The sequence below is a fragment of the Microtus pennsylvanicus genome, chromosome 12 (assembly GCF_037038515.1).
Source record: "Microtus pennsylvanicus isolate mMicPen1 chromosome 12, mMicPen1.hap1, whole genome shotgun sequence".
NCBI classification, from domain to species: Eukaryota; Metazoa; Chordata; class Mammalia; order Rodentia; family Cricetidae; genus Microtus; species Microtus pennsylvanicus.
Window position 1 is genome coordinate 30,017,096 of NC_134590.1, and position 26,899 is coordinate 30,043,994.

The following is a 26,899-nucleotide window of genomic DNA, read 5'->3' on the forward strand; positions in this document are numbered from 1 at the left end:
CATGGGCATTTCAATTAGCATACATAAATCAACATGGTATGGCTTCAGAGCCTATTTTTACTTCTTTTTATCTCTATTGTTCCAAAGACAATTTGGGGAAGAAAACATAATAAACATTATTTCTTCCATAGCCCTGAGCAGAAAAAAATTGCCTGGAATACAGATAAAGAGATATAAAGTTATCCAGCTCTCTTATAAAATGCAGCCATGAAGTGAAAGAATGGGCTTTAAGACACTAGACTAGAGCATTTCATCACTAAATGTATATGCAAACCAGGTAAAAGGACCCCTGAGGAAAGGCTAAACCAGGTCTCCCATTGGGCAATTAGTATCTAGGAAACAGAGCAATGTTATCACAACGTCTCACATGCTAATTAAATGACTTGCCCATGTGTCAAGAATCCCTCTTGCTAACTGGCACTGACCTGCCATCATAATGCTAGCGGCTGCCCTTTATTTGCTTCTTAAAATACGCTCATCACTGTGTTTGCTGTTTTATCCTTGTATGCAAGATGAAATAAAATAGCCATTTAGCTAGCTTATGTAATCTGCCCAAGGCTACAGAGCCAGTAAGTGGGAGAAATCAAGGTAATAACATTTTAGAAAAATACAGAGATCAAAGACATATTATTGACTAAATAATAGTGGCAAAAGTCTACAAGCATCTACACTTAGAAGAATCTGTATATAAAATGATTACACACATGTGCACATATATAGTGTCCTCCCTTTTTGCCAAATTTGGTGTTACCTGGTTAATCTCAAAAGTGACAAAACCTGGATTTTGTCATTATGTGGCCATCTTCCATCTAGTGACCAAAGGTCAGTGCGGTCTAGCATGACACCTCTCTTGTCTCTGGCATTTCCTAAGTACTCAAGCGTTACCGAGTGACTCGTGGAATTGGTGCTCTGAATCACAGACTTCGACTCTACAACTGCTTTAGGATTTGATAGCCTGTATCAGAGCTTCTTGTTTCCTTCATAAATAGCATAAAAATAGAAGTAATTTTTTCACTATTCAAATCCCCTCACATCATCTTATAATGATGAAAAATCAATTCTTTTCCTTGTTTTTTTTCAATAGATCTGTAAAGAAATGTGAGAGCTACTGAAGAAACCTAATTACGAGCAGAATTCATGATCTTGCAGACGTTAGCGTGATTACACCACATCTTCAAACAAGCTTCCCCTGAACCTTTTTCTCTGATTCTCATACTCATAAGAGAATATTAGGATTCTTGCAAGATGCCCTGAGCCATGCTGTGTTTTCAGTATTCACTTACATCTAAAAAGAAGCACGGAGGAGCTCGTATCAGCAGCATCATGGTTCAACTCATAACCTGAATTCTCTCCTGGATACACAGACTTTCTCTTTACATACTGCAAATGACATTACACAATAACTGAATTCACCAAATAAACTCTCTCCATTGGATGCCTCAGGCAAAGCTGCAATAGATGTTTTGGGTTTTATGAATAAAAAGAATTCTATTCTGACTTCATAACCCTTTGCTCCATAAATAATTGACTTCTCATGTTCCATCCAACTTTTCATATCTATTCAAGTTTTTCTCTTTCTCGTGATCTTCACTATGGTTCTTATACCCAGGCTGGCAACTATCTTGTCTCAGTCTTCCAAGTGCTGAGCTTATCGGGCTATGACCCTGCACCCAGCTCTCAATCCAGTTCAGATCCTTTCAGTTTCCAATGACTGAGTCAGCAGGGTTTTTGTGATCGTATTTCCCCTCTAAGATTTCAACTAAATTCAGTGCAGAATTTTAAGAAATGTTAAGCAAAATCAATAATAACAACTGGTAGTGTAGTTCACCAGTAGAACACTTGACTAATACGTAAAAGATTATGAAGTTCTAGGTTCAATCCCTGGTATCAGGAGAGAGGAAAAAAAAAACCCCAGTAACAACAGCAGCACAACAAGGGTCCTGATCCTACGTAAGGGCAGAAGGACTAACATGCTTATAAATGCTACAGTGCATTCCTTAGGGGCACAGCCATCCCACTTACCTACTGTAAACTTTGGTTATTAAATTGTTGATCTGCTTATCGATTTTGTATTTCCGGTAGTCCTCCAAGCCATCCTTAATTGCAATGATTGTGAGGACCACCACCAGCGGCAGCATCGTGATTTCCTTTTGGAAGGCTTCTACCAAAGGCACCCAGTTCAGGACCACGAGGAACAGGAAGTATAAATTGGCAGCCCTGCAAGCCAAGCACACACAGGGAGGTTTGTACAGAACACTCCAAGAGCTGAAATAAAAGAAGCAAGGCATGGCTTTTGTTCTTTTGCCTAAGTCGGGATTGGCTGGAATGGTCAGTCACAGGACAGAGAATTATCAAAATCTAACAAATATGAAGTATTTGTATCTATCCAGGACATTTGGCTTGGATCATATTTGAATAAATATAAGATTTTCTTATTAAACATATAATAGTGAATATTTGGCTGTGGTAGTCTTGAGTTATGTAACACATATTGAAAAGAGGAAGTACTGTTTTCTCTTTAAAAGCTGAAAAGACAAACCCAGGCACTCTGAATTAACCCATTCGATTCAAGCAAGGCTCAAAATCTAAAGGCCAAAAAGAGCAGGGAGGCCTGGGATTTTCTCTCCTTGAGACGTTCTGTATCTTCTCACACTATGCAGAACCAAAGAGCTCAGGGAAATTCTTCCATCCCCAAAACTTCACTATTTTATATATTCAAATTTTAAAAAAGAACAAACAAGAAACCTCAGTTCTGCATAGTCATCAGGAATTTTCCTTTCCCTTCAACCGTGAAACTCCTTAAAAGCATAATCAATCTATCCACATGTCTCCTTTGCAATCTCCAATGTATTTTGCTCCGAAGTTTTCTTTTCTAACTGTTTTTGTTAGATCCGTGGCTTCAGTTGTTTCTCCATGGATCACATTCAAGTCCACAGCTCAAGGGAACACTGTAAATTTTGAAGTTCCTTTACTTATCAAATGTACTAGATTACAGTCTACAGACATAAACCCCTGTAGCCCTTAAGGCTATCAATCTCAGAAAGTCATGCCTGCACTCTACCATGGCACCAACTGCACACAGAACCTATGAAGTGCAAATCGTGACCGTCTCTCTCTGGACTGAGCAGCTCGGGCATTTCCAACACAAGGAACTGCACAGCCCAGCTGCTCTTTGGTCCTGGCTCTCCTTTGGCTGGTAAGTTTTCCAGTCATCACGGCGTGTCCATCTAAGGCTCCCTTCCCAGTTATTTCCCCAAAGCTAGTCTACAGCATGTGTCCTGGGCTGTCGTCCCCTTCGTCGCCACACTATCATAAGCACGGGTCCCCTGACAACTACACAGCAGCATCCTAAATGTCATTTTTATTCAGTTTATTTCTAAGTCCTTCCTTGTGATCATCCCACCGCCTCCATACAGACCCAAGCAGGCTTTTCTCTAGCTCAGAATCATGCTGGAGGTACGGAGTCTTGAGTCTCTGTTTTGACAGCAATACTCCGCTGGTGGGCTTAGACCCGTCCGCCCATTATTTTCTATTGTTCCCAACACAGACACTAGGTATCATACAAAAGGAAACCTCCCAGGCTTCAAGCAAGGCTTCTCTGTTGAGGTCTTTGTGTTTGAACTGACATGCCTTCCTCTACATGAAATATGCTCTGCCTGTTCCTGGGCAGAAGACGCCCTCCCTCCATGACCGAGTGTCACACAGTGTGACTTCTCTTGTTCCATGACTTCTCTTGAAGCTTTCACTTTGATACCTGCAGACCCACTGTGGCCTCTCACTGTCTGTACACACATGTGGAAAACCTACAGAATCCATAAGGAAAGTAGCCGGTTATACCTGCATTTTCTTCAAGATCTCAAGTCGGCTTCGATAAATGCCTGTTAAATTGAATTACATCATTGCTTCACTTAATAACATCTTATTACATTTGCGTAAGAGTCTCTTTCTTTTCCCCATTATCAAGTAAGAAAAATCTGCAATTAAAATGCAACATGGTTTAATAGAAAGGACATTGAAGCAAGACAGAGAAGGCCCAAGGCTATGACATCCGCTCTGCTGCTTATTCCTGGTATGACCTTGGCTGAGCCACAGACGGTTTCCTATCTGAAGATAACACAAGGGAACAGCATCTCCTCTGATAAACAGAAGACATCCTTCTAACTGTAAAGAACTGTGTGAACCCCGAGCACCCTCGCTCCAGCCGGGACTTGAATCTAAGTTGCCTAGCAGGTCTATATATAAGCTTGTGCAACAGGACAGTGAAAATGCATGGATTGGTGGAAATTTCAATGGAAGAAATGAAAAGCATTCTGAGATGTTAGTTTCTCGAAAAGTACCACAGTACCTGTGAAACTGCTCAAATAAGTTTCTCGGCACGAAATTCAGAAGCGTGTACTTGGTTGTCCGTATCCGGTTATTCATGTAGGTTCCAGAAAACCTTTCATACTCATCTTTGAAGCACGGAAGATGAGGGATAACGACACGATGCTTTCCTGCTGGTTTGGGGGTCGGGGAAGACTTGCCCCCACAGACGAGCAGTGAGGAATAGCTGTATGGCCTTTCGTCTTCATGTTGGGTTCTCCCATTCATCAGCCGATGCCAGTGATGTCTGGCCCACTGAAGAAGCTCAGTCATGTCCAAGACGCAGGGAGACCTGGGTGGTGCAGGTGATCTAGCAAACAAAAACATGTTTCCCATAAGCCTCTGCAAATGTGTAAAAGAGAGCAGTTTTCTAGACCAGAAGAATACATGGCCTAGTGTTTCCACAGGTAAGGGGGTCTACAGCTCATCTCTGCTACTCCTTTTAAATCAAATTCTTGTTAAAGCACGCACCTTTTACCTCATGAAAAGACAGTGCCACAAGCCCTTTCTATAACTTGGAGTAACCATCTTGGCTTTATTGTATGCAAGTCTCTTTGCTTCTCTGGCCATCAGCTTTCTCCATTTTGAAACCGGGTCATGCGTCCATGTCAGGAAATTGTCATGAAGCTTACATGAGTGGCCTGCAAATGGTCCAGCCTAGGCCTGGTAGACATTTAAGAAGTGGATCACAAACAAGGCTACAAGTCCTTCCCATCCCTGTTCATCAAGAGTGACACTTTCTTTGCCTTATCAGTATCTTTCTCTACCTCGGCCGCATGCCTCAGTCTGGCTAAAGAAAGGAACAGTAGGGGGCTGGAGAGATGGCTTAGAGGTTAAGAGCACTGACTACTCTTCCAGAGGTCCTGAGTTCAATTCCCAGCAACCACATCGTGGCTCACAGCCATCTATAATGGGATCTGGTGCCCTCTTCTGACATGCAAAAGCACACATGGAAGGAATGTTGTATATATAACAAATAAATAAATCTTTAAAAAAAAAAAGGAACAGTAGACAACAAGATACTGCAGAAGTGTGCAAAGTGTTCTTCACCAGGTTGCTCATTCTCACTGATTCCCCAGAACCCTTTCGTCACCGCCGAAACCCAATTACACCAATTCCTTCACATGTGAGGCTGAGACCACTGGCTCTCATCTGACCACAAATACGTCAGTGTGCTCAGGTGACAGCCTAGAACAAAGAAGAGCAAGAGTGTCCCAGGTCAACTCAGCTGAAATCAGCACCCACCAAACTGAGTCAATCAGGATTCTGTGCCAAATTCTAAGTGATGCATAATCCCATCCTCTTTTTCTTTACTTTTAAGTATTCCTTATTTTTCCCCCAGAAATTTACTGTAGAAGAGGAAAAGTCTAGCATTTATTATTCCAAACACAATGCAAAAACCCTCTAGGCACATTATCTCAACATTAAATCAATTAGGGCTGAGGAGATGGCCTGGCAGTTAAGAGCATTTGTTGATCTTTCAGAGAGCCAGAGTTCAGTTCCTAGCACCCATGGTCAGGTGGCTCACAACCTCCTGTAACTCCTGTTCCTGAGGATCTGATGCCATCTTCTGGCTTCTGTGGGTACCCACATATGTGTATATATACAGAAGATATGCACACATACACACAAGCACATACATAAAAATAAAATACATATATACATATATATTTTAATCACTCAATCCTATAATGTTGGAGAGGATGGAAATACACAGCATACGGCAATTGATAATTCAGAATGCCAACCCACCCGAATAGCGACTCTGATGGAGGGTAATCAATCCAGGCAAGGCCTGCAGGACCATCAGCTTTGGAAACTGTTGCTCACTTTTGTTAAAGCAGCTTGGCGTCTCCCCAGTACCTGCATTGTAGTGTGTATTATGTAATCTCATGTGATGTGTATATGTAATCTCATGACTACATCTCAATCTTATGGGCACATATATCTGTGGATGGCCAGGAAGAGGACTTTGATTTTAGCTATATAATTTTGATATATAGAAAATATCCTAGGACAGGCTTCATAATTAGATCTATTTATCCCCTGAGGACAGTAGACATTTAAAAGTCTGCTCTGCTCTCTTGCTTAGACTAACTGCACACGGTTATCTCACTTTCCCTACAAAACAAGTTCAAACTAGACTTTTTCAGGGTCAGAATCCCAGACGTCCAACCAGGTTGCTACATGAACACCCTAGGAAAAATAATTCTTTGCTTGCCAAATCTGTTAACAAAAGACCCAAAGCTTATCTCACTGGGCACAGTACCCCTGCCCTCTGATCACGGTCTTTGTCCTGTAACCTTGGACCCTTATGTTGCCATGGCAATGGCTCAGTTCCTAATCGCTTACCCTAGGAATGTGCTTTTGATCAATGAGAAGTAACTCTTGCAATTTTTTTTATCACTTTATAGCTCCTGTAGGAAAAAGAATTTTTAGGCTAGAGAAGGAGCAGGAGAAGAAGCTGGAAGGAAATAGAAGTAGGACAGGAGACAGAATGATAAAGATACTGATTCAGGAAAGCATGTGTGAGAGAAATTCATTCTCCTGCAGACATCCTGAGTCATCTGCTGGCTGTTGCTTCCATTCTGAACCCTGAGAGGCCCTTGAGGCTGGACCCCAAAGGGTCTTGTTTCTATAACACAAGTAGATACAGCAGATTCAAATCATATCTTTATGAATAAAGGATTTATTGTTATTGTAGGCACCTCATTTGCCTATGTTTTTAGAGGATCTGGCACTTGGAAAATGTCCCCCAAAATTCACAAATTAGGCAACAAGCATGTCATTGAGTATGCCGCAAAAAGTCCACGGCCCTTGAGCTCCATCTTGACTTATCATGTACATATCTACTCCTGGTGTTGATCACCTAAGTTTCTTACTTAGGAAATCTGTAACGTATCCTTGTCATCTGAATTTGGGCATCTACAGATTTTATGGGGCAAAACTGGGATATGTACCGATCCTGCACTAGGCTAGAATACAGACACAATAAAGACATGGACCCCTTTCTCCAAGAGCTGAGGGTCTAAGTGACCTGATAGGCACGTACATACCAAATGTGATCCTGTTGTAAAATCCCATTTAAAGCACCGTCGTCCTTTAGGAAGATTATTTGAGATGATTTCCTTTCTAAGCTTCACTCTAAGTTTCTAACTGGAGTACTAACTCATTTTTCTAAAACACTATACTAATCAGAAATTAATCCTTTCCCACTAAGGACACTGAAATTAGACTCAATTTTTATGAATCTAAAATCCTATGTCATCATCCACCATCACGGGCAGATGCGTTCTGACGCCCCTCACTCTAATGATCAATATTTGAACAGCCATTCTTGACATCGGTTCACTGTGCACTGGGCCTTATACAATCAAAGATACTGCAGCTGACATCACCTTATTCGCACATTTACAGCAAATCCACTGAATCACAAATAAATGACTTAAAATCCATTAGATCTCTCTAAAAACTCACCCGAAACAAAGCAGTGAAAATAAACAGAGTGAAAATATGCACGTATTCACGCATTTGCTCTGCAGGGCTGGGGACTGAACCCACGGTTGTGCATGTGCTATACATATTCTTGGCAAGCATCCCCTGAGCTATATATACACTTATCTATTTTCTTTCTTTCTTTCTTTCTTTTTCTTTCTTTCTTTCTTCCTTCCTTCCTTTCTTGTTTTTTTTTTTTGTTGTTTATTTATATTGTTTTTGTAGATTTCATTTTGAGACGAGGTCTAAACAAGTTGCCCAGGCTGGCTTTAAACTCATCTGTTGCCCAGGTTGAGCTTGACCTTGCTATCCTCCTGCCTCAGCCCCATGCACAGCTGAGATAATAAGTCTGGCTTGGAAAGCCACTTAACGAAAAGAACACAGCTCCCAAGGGCATGCCTTTGTCTCTGGATGTTGGATGCTGTTATAATGTGCGCCCCAGTAGAAAGGCAGTCTTATCAGTTTTATACGTACGATAGGAGGAATGTTTTTGCTGGAGCTGTCCTTGGGATCCTGTCCTCTAAGGCACCTACTTACAGAGAAGCAAGCCATTGCTAAACCACATCTTTCCAATAGTGTTTCCATGTCCACACCTGAAAGGCACCAGAAAAGCCCGACCTTTACCTTAGAGAAAAACAGCTTAGGTTTCTTCTTAAAGCTGTAGCATGAAGTGTATCCTAATTAACTAAGGTAGTTCATAGCGAAGCCAGGACTCTTTCACAGAATAAGGAAGTGAGATAATGCTCCCCTAGCTAATCAACACTGCAGAGTGAACCAGCTAATGTCACACTAAGTGCTTCCGTACGTTGTTAGAACACAAGCACGAGAGGCATCGTGTCAAATCTCACACTTCTCTTTAGAAAGCTGAAGTTGGCGGGATTTGCTATCGTTTCTGCAAACTTGGGGTGGGAAGTTTTCATTTGCAATTAACCGTCTTTTAAGACCTAACACGGCGGCGTGTCTGTCTGGTGTCCACACCCTCAGGTCACAATGAAAGACCTGGCTCTTTAAATTTCAGGGCAGTTTCCTGACAATGTAAACAGAAGATTAAAGAAACAGTGAACAGATATGGAAGGTGTTAACTTCTGCTAATTTGTGGTGCAACTCACTAACAACCTCCCCCTAACAAAAAATACTCACGTGGTTCACACAGATGGACGGCTTTGCGTGGCACAGAGTCAGGCAAGGAACCGTAGCCACCCCCAACTCTCCCAGTTTCAGAGAAATACTGGCATGACTGGAGAACAGTTCACTGCCTATGTGTTCCAGTGTCTGCTTTCCTCGGTTCCTTCCCAACATCCTCAAACTGACACTGGAGTCTGCATCCACTCACACCGAGGTTCATCCTGTCCTCCTTCTCTTTATCGAGGGATTTCAGTGGGTACTGAACTGGGGCTGGCTCACTGCTCCATACTGCCTCTCTCAGCCATTCCACTCTGGACAGCCTAGCCCCTCAGAATCAGAATAACTCCATCTCATCAGCCCTGTGGCCCATCCCTCAAAACTGATAGCTGGTAATTGGATCTGGTGACCCAGGCCTGGAACCTCAGCTACCAGAAGGCTAAGGCAGGAGGAGTACAAATTCAAGGTCAGCCTGAATATCTTAGCAAGCTCTTGTCTTAAAATAAAAATGAAGAGTGCATTGGGGAGGATCCATGGATACTGGTACTTGCTGCCAAGGCTGATGACCTGAGTCTGGGTCCTGAAAAGAACACTGTGTGAAGGACAGAACTGACTTCCAGAAGTTGTCTGACCTTCACCTTGGCATGTACGCCTCTCACCCCCGCCCCCCCCCCCCGCACACACTAAATAAATGAATGGATGGATGGATGAATGAATGAGTAAATAAATAAATAAATGTAAAAATGGTTGGGGTATAGCTTTGTATAGAGCACTTACTTAGCATGCAGGAGGCCCTACTATCTGGTTTTATTTTTTAATAAACTTCTATTGCATAGTTTACAAACATTTTTATTCTTTTTTTCAAATTTTTTTTCTTTTTGGTTTTTCCTTTTTTTTTTTCTTCATTTTATTAAAAACTTCCACCTCCTCCCATTTCCCTCCCCCTCCCCCCCACTCCCCCTTCCTCTCCAGTCCAAAGAGTAGTCAGGGTTTCCTGCCCATTCCCCCTTCCTCTCCAGTCCAAAGAGCAGTCAGGGTTTCCTGCCCACTCCCCCTTCCTCTCCAGTCCAAAGAGCAGTCAGGGTTTCCTGCCCACTCCCCCTTCCTCTCCAGTCCAAAGAGCAGTCAGGGTTTCCTGCCCTGTGGGAAGTCCAAGGTCCTCCCCTCTCCATCCAGGTCTAGGAAGGTTTGCATCCAAACAGACTAGGCTCCCACATAGTCAGTACAAGCAGTAGGATCAAAACCCAGTGCCATTGTCCTTGGCTTCTCAGTCAGCCCTCATTGTCAGCCACATTCAGAGAGTCTGGTTTGATTACATGCCCCATCAGTCCCAGTCCAGCTGGCCTTGGTGAGCTCCCATTAGATCAGCCCCACCATCTCAATGGGTGAGCGCACCCCTCGCGGTCCTGACTTCCTTGCTCATGTTCTCCCTCCTTCTGCTCCTCATTTGGACCTTGGGAGCTCAGTCCAGTGCTCCAATGTGGGTCTCTGTCTCTATTCTTTTTTCAAATTTTTAATTATTTTACACATGCCTGTGTCTAGGTGTGGGTTATATGCACACGTATGAGGTCCCTATGGAGGTCAGGAGCATTGCATTTCCCGGGGCTAGACTTACAGGTGCTTTTAAGCTATCCGATATGGATGCTGAAAATTGAATTAAATCTTTTGGAAGAGCAATAAGTACACTTTGCCACAAAGTCATCATTCCATTATACTTTATTCTTCATAACTGAACCTGAACAAAATTTTCAGCTGGGAGATTCATTCATTCATTGATTCATTGCTCCCTGAATCCCACGTCTTATTATAGGTCTATGTAGGTGCTTGTGTCACCTTAGTTTAATTTGATAGGTTATATATTTTGAGACATTCGTTCATTTCTTTCAGATTTTTCCAATATAGTGGAATATGTTCTTAGTTTATGTCCTAAGGTTTTTCTGAATTTCTTGGTATCTATTGTAACAGATACCTGCTTGTCTCTAATTCTCTTATATTGTTTTCTCTTTCTCTCTTCATGAGTTTGGCTAAAATTGTTGATCTAATTTATATTTCAAAAAAACCAACTCTTTGTTTCATTGATCGCCTTATATTATTTTCTTCATTTCTATTTTATTAATTGTCACCCTGATATTAATCACTGTTTTTCTGTCTACTGATTGAGGGTCTGACTTTTTCTTGCTTTTTAATGTTCTGTGATATTAAGTTATGTAAACTATCAGTCTAACGTGTGTGTGTGTGTGTGTGTGCACGCTAGAGCACAACTCATCAGAGGCTAGAATATAGAATTAATGTCAACCAGTATTACTTTTTATTTTTCGATGTTATACATCTTTTTTAATTTATTTTTTTAAAAAGAAAACAAACTATCATTTTTATTTTACATACCAAACCCAGTTCCCACTCCCTCCCCTCCTCCCATTCCCTCCACCTATCCCCTCATACCACCCCCATCCAGCAACTGATGGAAACAGAGGCAGAGATCCACAGTGGAGCACTGGGCTGAGCTCCCAAAGTCCAGTTGAAGAGAGGGAGGAGTGAGAATATGAGCAAAGAGATCAAGACCATGATGGAGACACCCACTGAAACAGCTTATCTGAGCTAATGGGAGTGAGCTAACAGGAGCGCACCAACTCCAGTATTATTTTTTAAAAAGTAAGTGCCAATTGGATCTGAGAACTTAAGCACAAGAGAGGAAGTTGTGTTTTTAGGAGACCGAGGAGAAAAAGCGAACCTTCGGAGGTAACTAGCAGACCAGGAGGAATGTTTTGAATTTCCACCTTAAAACTGATCCCTTTCAGCTGGGCAGCTTTGTAGTGTGAATGGAAAAATGTCTCCACACATTTGGAGCCCTTAGCCTCAGCTGGTGGAGCTATTTGGGGGATTAAGGAAGCTTTAGGGGGTGAAGTCACTAGCTGTAAGTTACTATCCTTGCCCCAGTTTCTGTTGCCCCTGCCTTCCAGCCAGTGGCCTTGTGAACAGCTCCTGCCACACATAGTCCCATCACGAATTAAGATGCCCCTGCCCTTTCTTCTCCTGCCATGATGACGGAAGACTGAGACCATGAGAATAAATCTTTCCTCCCATAGGTGGTCCCAGTGATGTCAAAGTAGCTAATGCAGACAGAATGACTGAGAATGTATCAAGTTTATTCTGGTTCAGTGGCTTTCAAAACGAATTCCCTACCAGAGGCGGTTGCGGGGAGGAGGCAGAAATCCTTAATAAATAAATAAATTAAAAAAAAAAAAGAAAAAGAAAATACATTCTCTGAGATGCAACCTAGCATATATTCACATACAGTTGCAAACAAAGGTTCTACACACAGTTGGCGCCCTTGCTGCTGGCTCTGCAGACGGACACTTCCTGCTCTGTCTCCTTCTTACATCACAATAGTATTGGTTTCCACGCTTGCTAAAGTGTTGCAATGCATTCTCTGGCAGCCACCAGCCTCATACTGAACTTCGGGAGTGGGATAGATGCACACACTGGACTCTTACTGTAGAAGCATGCTAAAGACGCCAGGAGGACTGGCGGGCCAGATGCACACAGCACTTTACCACAACAGCCAGGAGGACAGAGCCTTTTAAACTTTCTAATTCGGCCAGAGAAAATGTATGTCGTCGCCTAGAAAAGAGTTTCATGTTAGCACTGTTTCCCATAAACATTCATCCAAGTTCCATTAAGTCATGCCTCATCAAAGATCACCAAGGCTTGTGATATTTTAATGTCTAGCTTTTGGGGATCACTTAATCTAAAGCAGACTTTCTTAAGCTTCCCAGTCATGAATCTTTCTCCCTCAAGAAACTTTTTATAGGACCCCAGGTACACCAGTACGTAAAACAGGTATGCAAATCAAACATTTATGGGTAACAGATGCTAAGAAATTCTCTTAAAACAGCCAATTTGTATACTAATAAGATGGGTGCATCTGCTTATTTTTATGTAAGGAATTAAATCTGGGTTGAATATTTGATACTGCATGTCATAGAGCATCTTCCACTGTCCGTGCCAAGGACACTACTTTTCATAAGTGCATGATACCAAATGACATTAAAAACACTTTAGACATTGTTGAAAATTAATTTTTAAAAAGAGGTCATGAATTTGAAAGGGAGCAAGGAGGGTTATATTTGAGTGTTTGAAGTGAGGAAAAGGAAAGGAAAATGATGTAATTATATTTTAATCTCAAAAATAAAAGAAATTATTTAAGAAATTGCTAGAAATTTTGCCTTAATCCCAAAACTTAGAATCTATTTAATGATTTTATTTGTTTTGAAATACAAGTTGACAATTAACACAGCAATTCTTAAAATCAAATATCCAAACACAATATAATCCAAAGATGTACTAATTTGATACATGCTAGGAAATAATGGTAGGAAAACATCCTAAGTTTTGTTTTCCATAATTAAACCTTATGTTTCTATACAAGCAAAAAGCTCTTATTTAAACACTAAATAAAGATACTGCATAACATAGCCCAAGTCTGAACCCAGGTGTTTTAGGTAGCACTTTTGGTCCTGGGTGACATGATGACATGCCTCCTGCCACATGCATTATTGTGCCTTCAGAACCAAGGCTTACAGTGACACTGAGACAAGATTCGGGCAAGCACCACCAGAAATACCTCAGGTTTATCACACATTTCATGCAATTTTTGATCACTCATGTTCACATGTATCTGTTATTACCAGTCTGGTGTTTGCAACCCACATACGCGTTTACATAACCGTACACGGAATTGCAAGCTGTGGTCCAAAGAGCCTGATCTAGCAGCCACCAATCAGCAGCGTCTACTTGGGCAACTTTCTACTCAGTTCTGTGCCAACAGGCACATTGTTTTCATTTCCTTTTAAGAACACAGGGGATCAGCGTTTTAAAACAGAAATAAAACATAAAGAATTGGCTTCTCCTAAAAGAAAAAGCAACAGAATACTGGCATACATTTTTGTCAGAAATTTTTCATTACGGTCCAACCCCAGCACACCACTCCATAGCTCATCCACCTTAGCTAGAGTTGCAGTAAGCAGTTTGCTCACCATTTAAAATAATTTCTCCTTTGATTGACATATAATGGTTATACGTATTTACAGAGCATGATACAATATTTTAATATATGTCTATGTTGTACAATGATTAAATCTGGCTAGTTAACATATCTAGCACCCCATGTACATATCATTTGTTTGTGATAAGAACATTCAAAGTTCCTTCTTTCAGTTATTTTGAAGCAGTCAATATAATATGGTAACCATATTTACCTCGCTGCACAACAGAACACCAGAACTGATTCTCCTATCTAACTTTAACCTGGCATCTCTTCACCAATCTCTCCCTGTTTCTTCCTCTTCCCTATCCCCTGCCTCCTGACAGCCTCCTACTACAGACTTTTATGTAAGCAACTTTATATTTCCCGTGTTTGATCATCCTCGCCACATCTTTACCCATCAAAATCCCCCTGCTGTGCTGACGCAGGCTCACACAGTGGCCACAGCGCTTGTCACACATTTGACCGACACAAGCAGTCTCTGAACCTCAGTGTGTTAGGGAGAAAATAGATGCCATAGAGATCACAGGACACACGGTAGATGAAAATTATTCCTTCGCACCCATACTTTCATCATCTGCCATCTCTTAGGCCATCTCCACGCAGAGGCTGGGACCTGTATGCTGAGATGAGGTACAAACTGTTAGTGTTTTCCTGAGGGTATAAACTGAATTGCTTGAGTCTAAGTAAACACTCTGTTCAACGTGCTTGTAATACCTGGGAAGGAGCCAACACTGACCATTCACACCACTGTCACAAAAGACAAGTGTGACAAGAAATTCTCTCTATACCACTCAAACTCTTCGCCAAACATTCTCTCCTAAGCTCATAACAACCATGTTTGTGAACCGACTACATTCGCCTTGTTCTGTTTCCCAAGCTCCCGTGATAAGGATGCTCCAGAGCCTGGTTGATCAGGCTGCCAGGTCTCTTCCCAGGAGACTCTGGTCCTGGGGACCTACAGTGGAGCCCATGCATGCGTAATTTTATTAGCACCCTGGTGGCTTATCATCAGTAAGGCTGAGAACCTAGAATAACCGCTGTACTTCTGCAGTGCTGTTCTCTCTTCCTAGAGCGAAATACTCACCTACCGCACGAGCCACCACTGAACTGCTGGCCTGTTGTTAGCTTGACTGTGGAAGGAGAGAGACTGGGAGGCGTTCACACAGGCAGAAGGGCAGGCCATTCCCTATTCTGCTCCCATGTTCAACCCTAAGCATGGCTCAGTCATTGGACTTGGCAATGTGTTGCAAGTGCCTTCCTTTTTCACTAGGGAACTTAGGCAATTGCTCTCCATGCGTCGCTTTAGGGCTTGGCTAAAGCTAGATGATCAACAAAAATCTGTTGATCATTGCACTTTTAGAGAAAAGTGGTTATATTGGAAAAGGAAACACAAATTCAGAACTGCTGTCTTGCTCTTAGAAGCAGGGGTGAAAATCTAAACTTGGGGAAGAAGGGGTCATCAGTGTTGGCTGATGATTGCATCAAGACACCAATGACAGAAGCAGCCCGCTCCTCCAGGTCTGAGCAACTCTTCCAGAAAAGCACAGGTTTCTCTGCTCTAGTGTCTGTAAGATCGGTGAAGAGTGTAGCAGTGATTAAGAACAGTGAGTCCAGCAACCAACATCCACTCCTGGGAGCTCCCTTAGCAGTTAACTCCACTCAAAGGGCTGAGAGCATCAAATGAATACTGCAGCTCCTCAGAATAATATTGCAAGTACTAGGTAAAGGTTAATCATTGCTGTATTAGTTGAGAGTCTGTATGCATGTATGATAGTAACAACCATACCCCAGATACTCATCTGCGTTTAATTTTTTAAACTCTAACTCGTGCTTAAGCACTGCTTGCTTCATCTTTTGGTGACTTTGCTCCTAGGTTACCTAGAGTGCTTTCTAAGCACCTAAACGGCTAAGGATAGCAACTCCCTCCCTCTCTTCTCTCTCAGCTACTCCCAGGGGGCAAGTACAACACCAGGAGACAGAAGCTCCATAGTACAACTTACTGTGGAACCCTTTGAAGGTATTTTTCAAGACCATTCCTAGTGCCCAAGATGTAGCCGTATTTTTCCCAGTCACTGCTTTATCACTGTTTTCTGCAAACAACCCCAAGTTCCTACAGTATAGGTCGCCTGATTCTTGGCCAGTGGTAGGCACTCTGACTTGAGGATTAAGAAAAATATCTTTTGGCAGCATGGCCAACGAGAGATGCCTGCTCCATCCCCAACCTCATTAACCCCCGAGTCAGGTGGGAGAGCTGGAACTGAGGTCATAAGAGCAGGAGGGCTGTTTCCCATCAGCTGCAGCACTGCGGAGAACAGGTCTAGCCTTGCCTGGGCAACACAGCAGAGCTGCCCCTGGAGGCGCTGGTGTGGGAGAACTGACACGGAGGACGGAGGACGAGAAAGCAGGAGAGCTGGCCTCACCCCTTGCTCATCACTGCAAGGGGTGAACTAGCCAGGGCAATGCAGGAGAGCTCGCCCTACTAGTGAGGACAAGGGAGAGCTGGCGGGCTGACAAGCCTGCAATACCCAGGCCCAGAAGCAGGGTTATGAGCTGGCCCACGCCAGCATCCATCCCGTCTATATCTGCTGGAGCACAGGAAGGGACCAGTCCTGCAGACCCAAAGCTCCAGTATTCCCATGACACAGGACAACAAGGATAACTAAGAGGGGTTCCAGTGAGGGCCCTGCATCCACAGCATAGCAGAAAACAGAGACCTCAAACCAGACCATTGACTCTTGGCAATGAACACTTGCAAGTAAAGATATATGATAAAAGGGTTTACTGCGTGACTGACTGTGTCACACTGCAGCTTCCATGACAAAATTGGTTTTTTAAATTTTTTTTTTGCTTCAAATTTATTTTATTTTATTGGGGGAGGGTTGCAGGGACAGATAGTAGATACAAAGGGATGGGGGCTTTCTGTGCTGATATCGCACCCGCCAACATGGTGAACGTTCCTAAGACCCGCCGTACATTCTGCAAGAAATGTGGCAAACACCAACCCCACAAAGTGACCCAGTACAAGAAGGGCAAAGATTCTTTGTATGCCCAGGGAAAGCGGCGTTATGACAGGAAACGGAGTGGCTATGGTGGGCAGACTAAGCCTATTTTCCGCAAAAAGGCAAAAACTACAAAGAAGATTGTGCTGAGACTGGAATGTGTGGAGCCCAACTGCAGATCTAAGAGGATGCTGGCTAGTAAGAGATGCAAGCATTTTGAACTGGGTGGTGATAAGAAGAGAAAGGGCCAAGTGATCCAGTTCTAAGCTGACCTTGTTATGAAGACAATAAAATCATGAGCTTTCACTCAAAAAAAAAAAAAAGGATAGGGGAATGAATGGGATGGAGATGCATGATGTTAAAGACAGAAAAAAGAAATAAAAAAGAAAGTTAAAAAATAACAGAAAATATCATAGATATAGCTGGATCACTACCTCTTGAGTCTTTGACCAACTTTCCTTACTACCTTAGAAGTATCGCTATTCTGAAGTTAGTCTGTATCATTCTCATACATTTTAAATACAGTGTTTTTTAAATATTTATTTATTATTTATTTATTTATTATGTATACAATATTCTGTCTGTGTATATGCCAGAAGAGGGCACCAGACCCCATTACAGATGGTTGTGAGCCACCATGTGGTTGCTGGGAATTGAACTCAGGACCTTTGGAAGAGCAGGCAATGCTCTTAACCTCTGAGCCATCTCTCCAGCCCCTTAAATACAGTTTTGAATATTTATTTATCTACAAATAATACATAGTATAGTTTTGTACACTTAAAATTTATACAGGTGGAGGGATGGGGCAGATTTCATCAAAATGCATTATAAAGATGTATGAAATCCTCAAACAATAAAAGATTTTTGTGGCATCTTTAATTCCAGTTTTGGGAGGCAGAGACAGGTGGATCTCTGTGAGTTCTAGGCTAGCCTAGTCTACAGAGCGAATTCCGGGACAGGCTCCAAACCTACAGAGAAACACTGTCTTGATAAAAAATAAAAACATAAAGAAGGAGAAGAAGAAGGAAGGAAGGAAGGAAGGAAGGAAGGAAGGAAGGAAGGAAGGAAGGAAGGAAGGAAAAGTAAAAAGTTAAGAAAAGCATATTTTTAAACCATACAAAGAAGTGAGCACTTCAAGGTCAAAGATGATCCGTTGGAACCAACAATGTTCATGATTTAGATACTCCCCTGTCCTGAGCTAATTTCCTGAGGCATTTGTTTCCTAGAATACACACGCACCCAATCCTTTACTACTAAACTATACTGCATACAGTGCTCATTAAAGTCACTTACTATACACAAATCACTTAAAAACACACTAAGTTCTCAAAACTCCACTTCCCTTGATGAATGCTTGGAAGCAGGAAAGATTATCAAAAGGTAAATACAGGATAATGAATTCTCTTGGGTCCAGTTAGCACTTGAAAGTTTCAGAGGTCACCAGCAGCCGACAAACTTCAATTACACACATGAGGTCATCTGTCTAAAAGACAAACACGGGTTCACATACAGTCACTTCAAGATAGTCTTTCTCCGCAAGCATCCGAATCTCTTGAACCTCGACCCTTTGACTTCTGACCCAGCAGGTCTGGGATGGAGCAGCAAAACAAGCATATTTAACAAGTTTTCAGGTGGTGCTAAGCATGCTATATCACTCATTGTTGGGAAGCCTGTTTCATTTTAACGTGAAGACCAAGGCAATATACCAATAGCTTGACAGTTGATACAAACAGATCCTCATGGGCGAAGGTGGAAATGAACCAAAAGCTTAGGAAGGTCGAGTTTACACAACCACCACCACACTCACCACCACCTTCAGGTTAGTAGGTCTTAACGATTAATTCTTTAGATTTTAATATTATTACGACCCCTTTCAACCACCATTCCCAAAAGCTTAACAAGGAAGAACAATGGATCTCCACCTTGAGAGAATTATACCCTCCTTTCTACAACTGACGGAAGAAAACACTAACAAAATATCAAAGTTTTTCTATGCTCTAAATCCTGTTTATCTATCAGCATTAATAGTGAGCATTGAGAAATTTATAGCAGATATGAGACAGGAATTCTCTCATAGAAAACTCATCTCAGGAAAGTCTCATTGGCTGTATATCAGAGACATGCATGCCCGAAGCACAGGGCATCCTTGTAAAACTTGAGCTTGCTCCCGTCTATGCTATCTAGCACCCAGTTTTCTCACACTCTCTACAAGAGGCTTAGCTCCTGGGGAGACTGATTCTTTATCATACATGTTGTGGGAATGACAGTGAGATTGCTTGATTTCTGTGTGGGCTTCTTTGCTCTATCAGGTCTGATATTGGCACGGTTCCCTTAGCGGTGATTATCCTATTACCTATGAAAACAGAGCTTCTTTTCTTTGTCTCACGTATTCTTTAGGCAAGAAGATAAGCATAGAAAGTGTCTGGATGTATCTAAATGTAGGGCTTTGCGATGGCAAGAGCCAGCTTATATCACAAGAGCGGTGGCTCTTGGATAAGGAAGCTATATTATCCATTTTCCACACTGGGTAAGTGGGATCTCTTGAATGAAATAAACCTGGACTTTCGAATGCTATGTAATATTTCTTCGTACTGAACATTTTGAACTAAATCCCATCTAGGCATACATATCCTACATTTTAGGCATATACATGAGGCCAGGCAAGCGTACTGCCTCACTCAAAACAGTGCTATAAAATAATTACTTTTGATAACGAGTGATAACTATCACACACCGGGTGTTAGGTAAGGTTATAAAAACCTAGTCATACTTTCACTATACCTCTAAGAGGGAAATGTTTATGATAGTTTTGTTATTTTTATGGTCCCTAAATAGGGAAAGGTCAAGTCAAATCAGGTGCCTTGCCCTTATACCTTGTTAGAAACGATGCTTAAAACTAACCTCATTCCATTCCCAAGTCATTCAGCAAACACGCCCTGATAACCCACCACGTGCCAGACACCACAGGTGATGCTTAGGAAAAGACAAAAGAGGTTCAGGTCCCACATCCGAAGAGCAGCCTCTCATGGAGGCTAAGGGAGGTTCTCAACCCCGACACACAGACATAACAACATCATGAAGATGACTCTCACATTTATATATCCTTCCTGACGAAGGGCCAGATTAGCCTTTATTTTGAAGTTAAAAACAGCAGAGGAATAATATATGACTGAGGTGCCTATGAAGATGTATTGTTTTGTACTAGAAAAAGAGTTGACAATGACGACTACTGACAACTCAAGAACAATGGCAATGGGTTTCTGATCCTACTGCACGCACTGGCTTTGTGGGAGCCTAGGCAGTTTGGATGCTCAACTTACTAGACCTGGATGGAGGTGGGGGTTCCTTGGACTTCCCACAGGACAGGGAACCCTGATTGCTTTTCGGGCTGGGGGGGGACTTAGTTGGGGGAGGGGGAGGGAAATGGGAAGCGGTAGCGGGGAAGAGACAGAAATCTTTAATAAATAAATAAATTTAAAAAAAAAAGAATCTCAGGATGTGATCTCAAAAACAAAAGAGTTGATTTTTTTTATTTCCAAGCACATTCAATAGAAAGTTTCTTCAATTCTTTAATGTGAAAATAAATTTTTATATATAGAATATATATTTATATGTGTATATATATTCATGTATACATATCTATGTTATGCCACATTAATACATGCAAATATATGTAAACTCATGTATATAATAAATGTATATGCATTTATCTGTGAGTGTGAGATGTTGAGTTTTATAGTCATGGTCTCACACATACTGGACAAGTATTCTACCACTGAGCTATATCCAGATCAACATTTTGTGCATAGATATTCCTCTATTTAGGATAGGGTTATGGTCTGGTAAAATCATGCCATAGTTTAAATGTTGTGAGTCCAATATAATACAGCAAAGCTACTAGAACCATGACTTAGTCCACTTTCAATGTGTTCAGAAAGTTTACACTAGCCTAAAATTGGGCAGAATCCTCTAACGCATCTGTTCCTCAAAACAGTGTGGCCTATCTCTGTAATTCACCGAATACCTGTTTGCACAGACTGCTGCCAACACAGCAGTAACCTGTGAAAGAGCAGTTCTTTCTCAAAGTGACTGTATGGCTGAGCAGGAGCAATGCTCATTTCTGTTGCTCAGCACCGAGAGAGAGAATCATATCATGCATTTGTCTAGGGGGAAAAAAAACAAATTTCAAAATCTGTAGTACATTACTGTTTCTACCAAATCTGCATTGTTTTGGTATCAACTCACAGACAAAAAAAATTACAATTGGACCACCGCATGTTGGGAAATATTAGTATATATTAGCAGATACATTTATTGGAGAGATAGAAGGAATGGGCGGATGGATGGGTGGATGGATGGATGGATGGATGGATGAAGGGAGGAATGGACGGATGGATGAAGGGATAGATGGATGGCTGGGCAGATAGATGGATGAAGGGATGGATGATGGATGAATGGATGGATGGATGGACTGATGGACAGATGGGCAAATGGTTTTAGATGGTCCATTCAGATACAGAAAGCTTCAGGGCTTCTCTTCTTTAATAGGTCTCTTATTTTCTTGAAGGGATCACATGGATAAATGAGTCTCCTTCGGTGGATACTAGGCATCAGTTAGTTGGCAGAGAAGCAAGGGAACATTGCAGGTATATAGACATATCCTTGTGTTATTTAAAGTCTCATCCATACTTACAAATTACTTTCTATTTCCCTTAATCAATTTTGAAAACCGAATAAACATATACTTAAACATTGAAAATAATTATTTTTAATACTATGTTTTGCTTTTGGAAATCCTACACAATTCTAAAATACTATGGTATAAAACTAATAGAATAGTATGCTTTTGAGATCTGGCTTTTCACTGTTAATAAGATATTAATATATGGAATATTAATATCATAAACACAAGATATTAATATGTTACCTATTAATATTATAAACATAAAATCACAACAATACTTACTCTGTTCAATACTTGCCATGATCTATGATGAAATATTTACCTAAACATTTGTATTTGCTAATTTCGGAAACATTAGACGTGGTCAATAGAAAAATTTTCACAGGTACTTGAAATAGGATCCAACATACAGAAATATAATTTACCTTTACACAAATGTTACTTCACACAAGGCTCCCTTACCTAGTGCTCCGTCTGCCACTATCAGGTCAAGTACCTTTCTGCTGCCCGTCATTCTTACACGGTTTTCTTTCCTCCTTGACAGGTTTAAATACTGTGACCAACACCTACCCCCCTCGCTTATATTCTTTACACCTGTTACTGCTTTTCTCGCTTCCTTCCTGGAAAAACCCATGTTCTGCTTATGTCCTAAGCACTGACACGAATTTGTATGCATTCTGTCTCAGTGCCCCTGGTCTGAAAGGAAGCGACCGTCCCAGATTAGCTGTTTGAAACTTGCAGCCACAGACCACAAGTCAGCGCGGCTGCAATCAGAGAATCCAGTCTAGTAACTCACGCCTCCATGCCCAATTGTTTCAGGCATTTTTTTCTTCCTCCTCTAATATCTAATATCTCCCAACCTCCAATATCCTTTCTGTGCCTGATCGTATTTCTTTTATCAAGGAAAGCAAAGTCGTCATGCAGGGGCTTTCACAAGGTCCCCCAGACAACCTTCTCAATCACACCTTCTTCCTAAAACTCAGACTCCCGCTCTGAGCCGCTGAGGAGGCAGCCCATCTCCAGACAGACACATGGCAGACTAAGCTAGTTAATTATAACTATGTTCAGACCAGCCTCCACCACAGATCGCTTTAGCCAGACGGCGGCTGCAACACCCTTCTGATGCACACACAGATCAGAGCCTCTGTGCTCTCCTTGAGTACATGGCTTTTCCCTCATATCCCACATCCACTCGGTCAGCCAATTCTGTTAGCTTGAAGATAATCTAGAACTCACACCTCATCGTCTCCTACAGTACCTACCCTCCAGCTCCACCCCTACCTCCCAGCCCCACCCCACTTCCCCAGGGCCATCTCCATGACCCTGGCTCTGCTATAACCAGATTTAGATATGGCTATTTCCTCAATGGAAAACTGTAATGCCCCCATGTTAACTGTAGCAAGAACATATGTCTGTGCATGATCTTCCTCATATGAAGCCCATTCTGTGCTTTACTTTTCATTGAACTTTCCTGTCATTTTCTACAGACAATTCTCTTGGTATTTTAGCTTTTGTCAGTTTCCCTCCCCCATCAGAGTAGAAATTGCTGGGTTTTTTTTTTTCATTCATGAATACAGCTTTAGCCCAGAACAGGATAGAGTAGAGAGCTTCCGTGAATATCTGTGGGCTGAACTAAGGAGTGGATGAGTGAATGGCGCCCCTCCTATATACAGTGCAGCCCCAGTCCCCCTGAGCTGCCTTCGTCCCCTCGGCCCTAGACTGGAGTCATTGGCGTCGGCGTATCCTGGTATCGCCCTACAGCTTTTGTTGCACGGCCTAGAGTCATAAGAATTTGCACTAAGAACTGCAGCAGGTAATCACGAAGTAGACATTCATCATGAAACGCAACAGGATGGCAAATGAAATGAAACAAGTAGAACCAAGTTTTTAAAATAGCTGAAGTATTTAAACCTCATTGCTCTACGGCTCTCGGGGAAGACATTCTGCTGAGCAGTCTATATTGTCAGGACATTTAAGACATCACAGAAAGCAAAAATTAATTCCTCCTGGGATGGAAATCACCAGGCAACGCGTACTCCATGCTCCTGCATTTCACAAGGCACCTGGTACATTTTCTTCTCTGGGAGTTCAGCACCAGTGTGCTCAGGTACTGGTGGGGCCTTTCAGAATTGTGTCTGGGTCGTCCTGCATTCACCACCTCTATGAATGTGCACACATGGTTTCCTAGCCTTCCCCCATCCCACCTCCACCAAAGGGCTGCTGTTATAAAGAGGCCACTCTTCTAACTCCAAAACAGAGGTTAATAAATATAAGTAAATCATGACTTCTACGGCCTTCAAGAAGTGTACTACCGAAGAGAAGATCAAAACTAACAAGGCTGGCTTGACTTCATACAATCATTGCCTGCTGTTCAGATACCTCCTGTCCACACCAGTTAGTAAATGGTACTGAAAAACTCGCATGGGATTTCCCAGCACTGAAGCCAATGTCCTGCACCAACTCCGTGATTTTTGGCCTGCAGGAGTACACAGTCTAAAAAAGGGACCAGCAGCCATGAGCCCCATGAGGTTCCCTCATTAACCAAAACCTCAGAGAGTAGCTGCCATGAGACAAACGGGCCCAGCAGGTTTCGGAGCAAAACAGAACATTAAAACACCAAGCAATAAATAAATAAACAAGTTCTGAAAGGAAGCAAGCACACAGAGAAGTGTTCACTCTGAACACTAGAACCGAAGGATCTTGTTAAACTGGCAGAATACAAGTCTCCTGCTGGTCTTTCTTTCCTCGTGCACACTAAAGGGGGAGCAAACTCCTGTTTCATGTGACGTGTGTGTGTGTGTGTGTGTGTGTGTGTGTGTGTGTGTGTGTGTACAAGCGTAAACTGTGGTAAACACCCTGGACTGTGGTTGCAAAGACAGTCTTGAAATTAGTATTAGGAAGATAAAGAGCAACGAGCTAAGGTTGTTTAAATCAACAGCCCTATGTGGCCATCTTATTTACTGTTCTAACGGTAGCGGAGCAATGCCTGCACAGAGCAAGGACCCCAGGACTATTTTTAAATGCATTAACTACTATCTGTCAGGTTCTAGCGGTTATATCATGCATCTTAGCAATAGTTCTCTCCAAACAAAACAAACTTTAAGAGGATGAATGCTGATCAATTATGACAAGCACTGAATGAATGAGCAGGTCCTTTGCCAGAGATCTGTTTGGTCAATTTGGTCTTTATCCTCAAAATGGCTTAAAGCCATCTCGCCTTTGCCAGAGTAGGCAGTTCTGTTCAGCTTTAGACCACTGATTATGGAAATGGGGCCAGGTAGGCAATCTCTAGAGACACTTTTTGTCATGGATATGATGGACGAGGGAGGCTGTTAAATATCCTACAGCAGCCAAAATGGTTCCCCGTGAGACCCCAGATCAAGAAAGCTGCTGAGAAACGCAGGATTAAAGCAAGCCATTCTTCTGTTTAACAGAGGGAAAAGTGACAGGATGGAAAGGATAGATTCTTTTTTTAATCACTTACAACTGATTGTTTAAACTCAAACTCCGTCACCCAGAGCCAGCAGAGTTTCTTAGAACCCTCGGTTTCTCCATAAAAGATAAAAGGCAATAATATTACCTACCATGTAGGGTTGTTCTTAGGAGTTCATAAGAACGCAAGGTATGTGAATATATATGCTAGTTATACTATAACAGGAGTGCTTATTAATTGTTAAAGATTGACATGTCTGCTATTCAGGAAACACATTTTAAAGACCATAAGGCTTAGGGCTAGAGAGATGGCTCAATAGTTAAGAGCAATGACTGCTCTTGAAGAGAACCTGGGTTGTATTTCCAGAACTATTGCCCTCATCTGGCACTCAACACCCCTGTAACTCCAGTTCCAGGGATCCAGCACCCTCTTCTATCCTCCACAGGAGTCTGCAGGCATGGGATGCACATAAACTCACATGCACGCAAGCACACACACACACACATACACACATGCACATAAAATAAATAAAATTTTTTTTTAAGATGACATGGCTTGGAAACTCAAAAACTCAATACTTAAAGGTGAAAATAACTTTAAATATCCAACAAAATATTTCATCTTAAAGTTGAGAAAGATGAGGTTCAGAGAGACTCACTTTACCCAGCGCTACAAAGCAAGTAAGCGGCTGCTCACATCCGGTCACACCCCAGCTGCCGTATATCTAAGTGAACTCTTATTATTCCTAGGTATGACTTTCTTTATGAGTAAGGTCATTGATTATTTAAGTCATCTTGGATAAGAGGCTTACTACGACTGCTGGAAGTTTATGCGAATACGCACAACAAAATGAGCTTTATTTAGATATTAACTCATTTGAAGCTGGAGCTCATTTATGGGACCCATCTCACTGAATTCCATCCTAAAAGGTTCTATTAGCATCGTACTAATCTGCTTAGAGCTCATCTCTTATAAAAGTCTATATCACAAATTATGCATTTATGATTTAAATATTTACATGAGGAATATATTTTGGAAAAGAACCTGAAAAAAAACACACAGAAGTTGACACATTATATAAGATCTATAATAAAATATTTTGAAAATGTTAAGACTGGTTAACTTTGAGGTATTATAACTGAGTTTGATTTTTAAGTGTCTTCCTTATGAAAACCAGTTTTTACCATGTTTATTCCAGAATTATGAAATAGACCTTCATTTTTATCTTTAAAGACCAAAATTAACTCTAATCCTAAGTATAATGTCTCTTGTCATTTTGAAGCCTATTTATGATGAAGCACTGCACATCCAGAAGTTAATAAAATGCTTCTACATTTAAACTACGGAATTGGGGGTGGGGGTGGATGCAATACTTTAAGTTTTGGGTTATTTTGGAAGGGGATATTTTTATTGTTATTGTTTTGTTTTCTGGTTTTTTTGACACAGAGTTTCTCTGTTTATCTCTGGCTGCCCTAGTACTCACCCGGTAGACCAGGCTGGACTCGAACTTAGAGATCTGCCTGCTTCTGCCTCCTGAGTGCTGGTATTAAAGGTGTGCACCACTACTAACCGATTGAGTTTTTTTTTTCTTTTCCCTTTTTAAGAAAAGATCCCATAAAGTGTATAACAAGCCCACTGCCATGGTAGTAAAAGATAGCATTCATACTCAGGTCCCCTACTAGTGTGCCTATGTCAACACTCAGTTTTATATCAGATTACCATAGCTTATATGCTAAATTCTACTTAATAGGAACTTC

The 26,899-nt window shown here is 41.7% G+C and overlaps 2 protein-coding genes across 4 annotated transcripts in view; one reads left to right on the forward strand and one right to left on the reverse strand.

Moving 5' to 3' along the window:
* Atp10d (ATPase phospholipid transporting 10D (putative)) overlaps nucleotides 1-26,899 on the reverse strand; it is a 94,472-nt gene that overhangs the window by 60,139 nt on the left and 7,434 nt on the right. For all 3 annotated transcript variants that reach the window (XM_075943131.1, XM_075943129.1, XM_075943130.1), the window contains exons 2-3: nucleotides 4,346-4,672; nucleotides 2,023-2,217 (exon numbers count right to left, since the gene is read on the reverse strand). In XM_075943131.1, the coding sequence (XP_075799246.1) occupies nucleotides 2,023-2,217; nucleotides 4,346-4,635 (485 nt within the window). In that variant the 5' untranslated portion in view covers nucleotides 4,636-4,672. The remainder of the gene's footprint in view (nucleotides 1-2,022; nucleotides 2,218-4,345; nucleotides 4,673-26,899) is intronic.
* LOC142832493 (large ribosomal subunit protein eL42-like) lies at nucleotides 16,948-17,331 on the forward strand. Its single transcript, XM_075942960.1, has one exon. The coding sequence runs from the start codon at nucleotides 16,971-16,973 to the stop codon at nucleotides 17,289-17,291; it is 321 nt and encodes a 106-aa protein (XP_075799075.1). The 5' UTR covers nucleotides 16,948-16,970; the 3' UTR covers nucleotides 17,292-17,331.

Excerpts from the sequence above, each read along its gene's own strand:
- LOC142832493 (XM_075942960.1), top strand. The coding sequence starts at position 16,971 with ATGGTGAACGTTCCTAAGACCCGCCGTACATTCTGCAAGAAATGTGGC.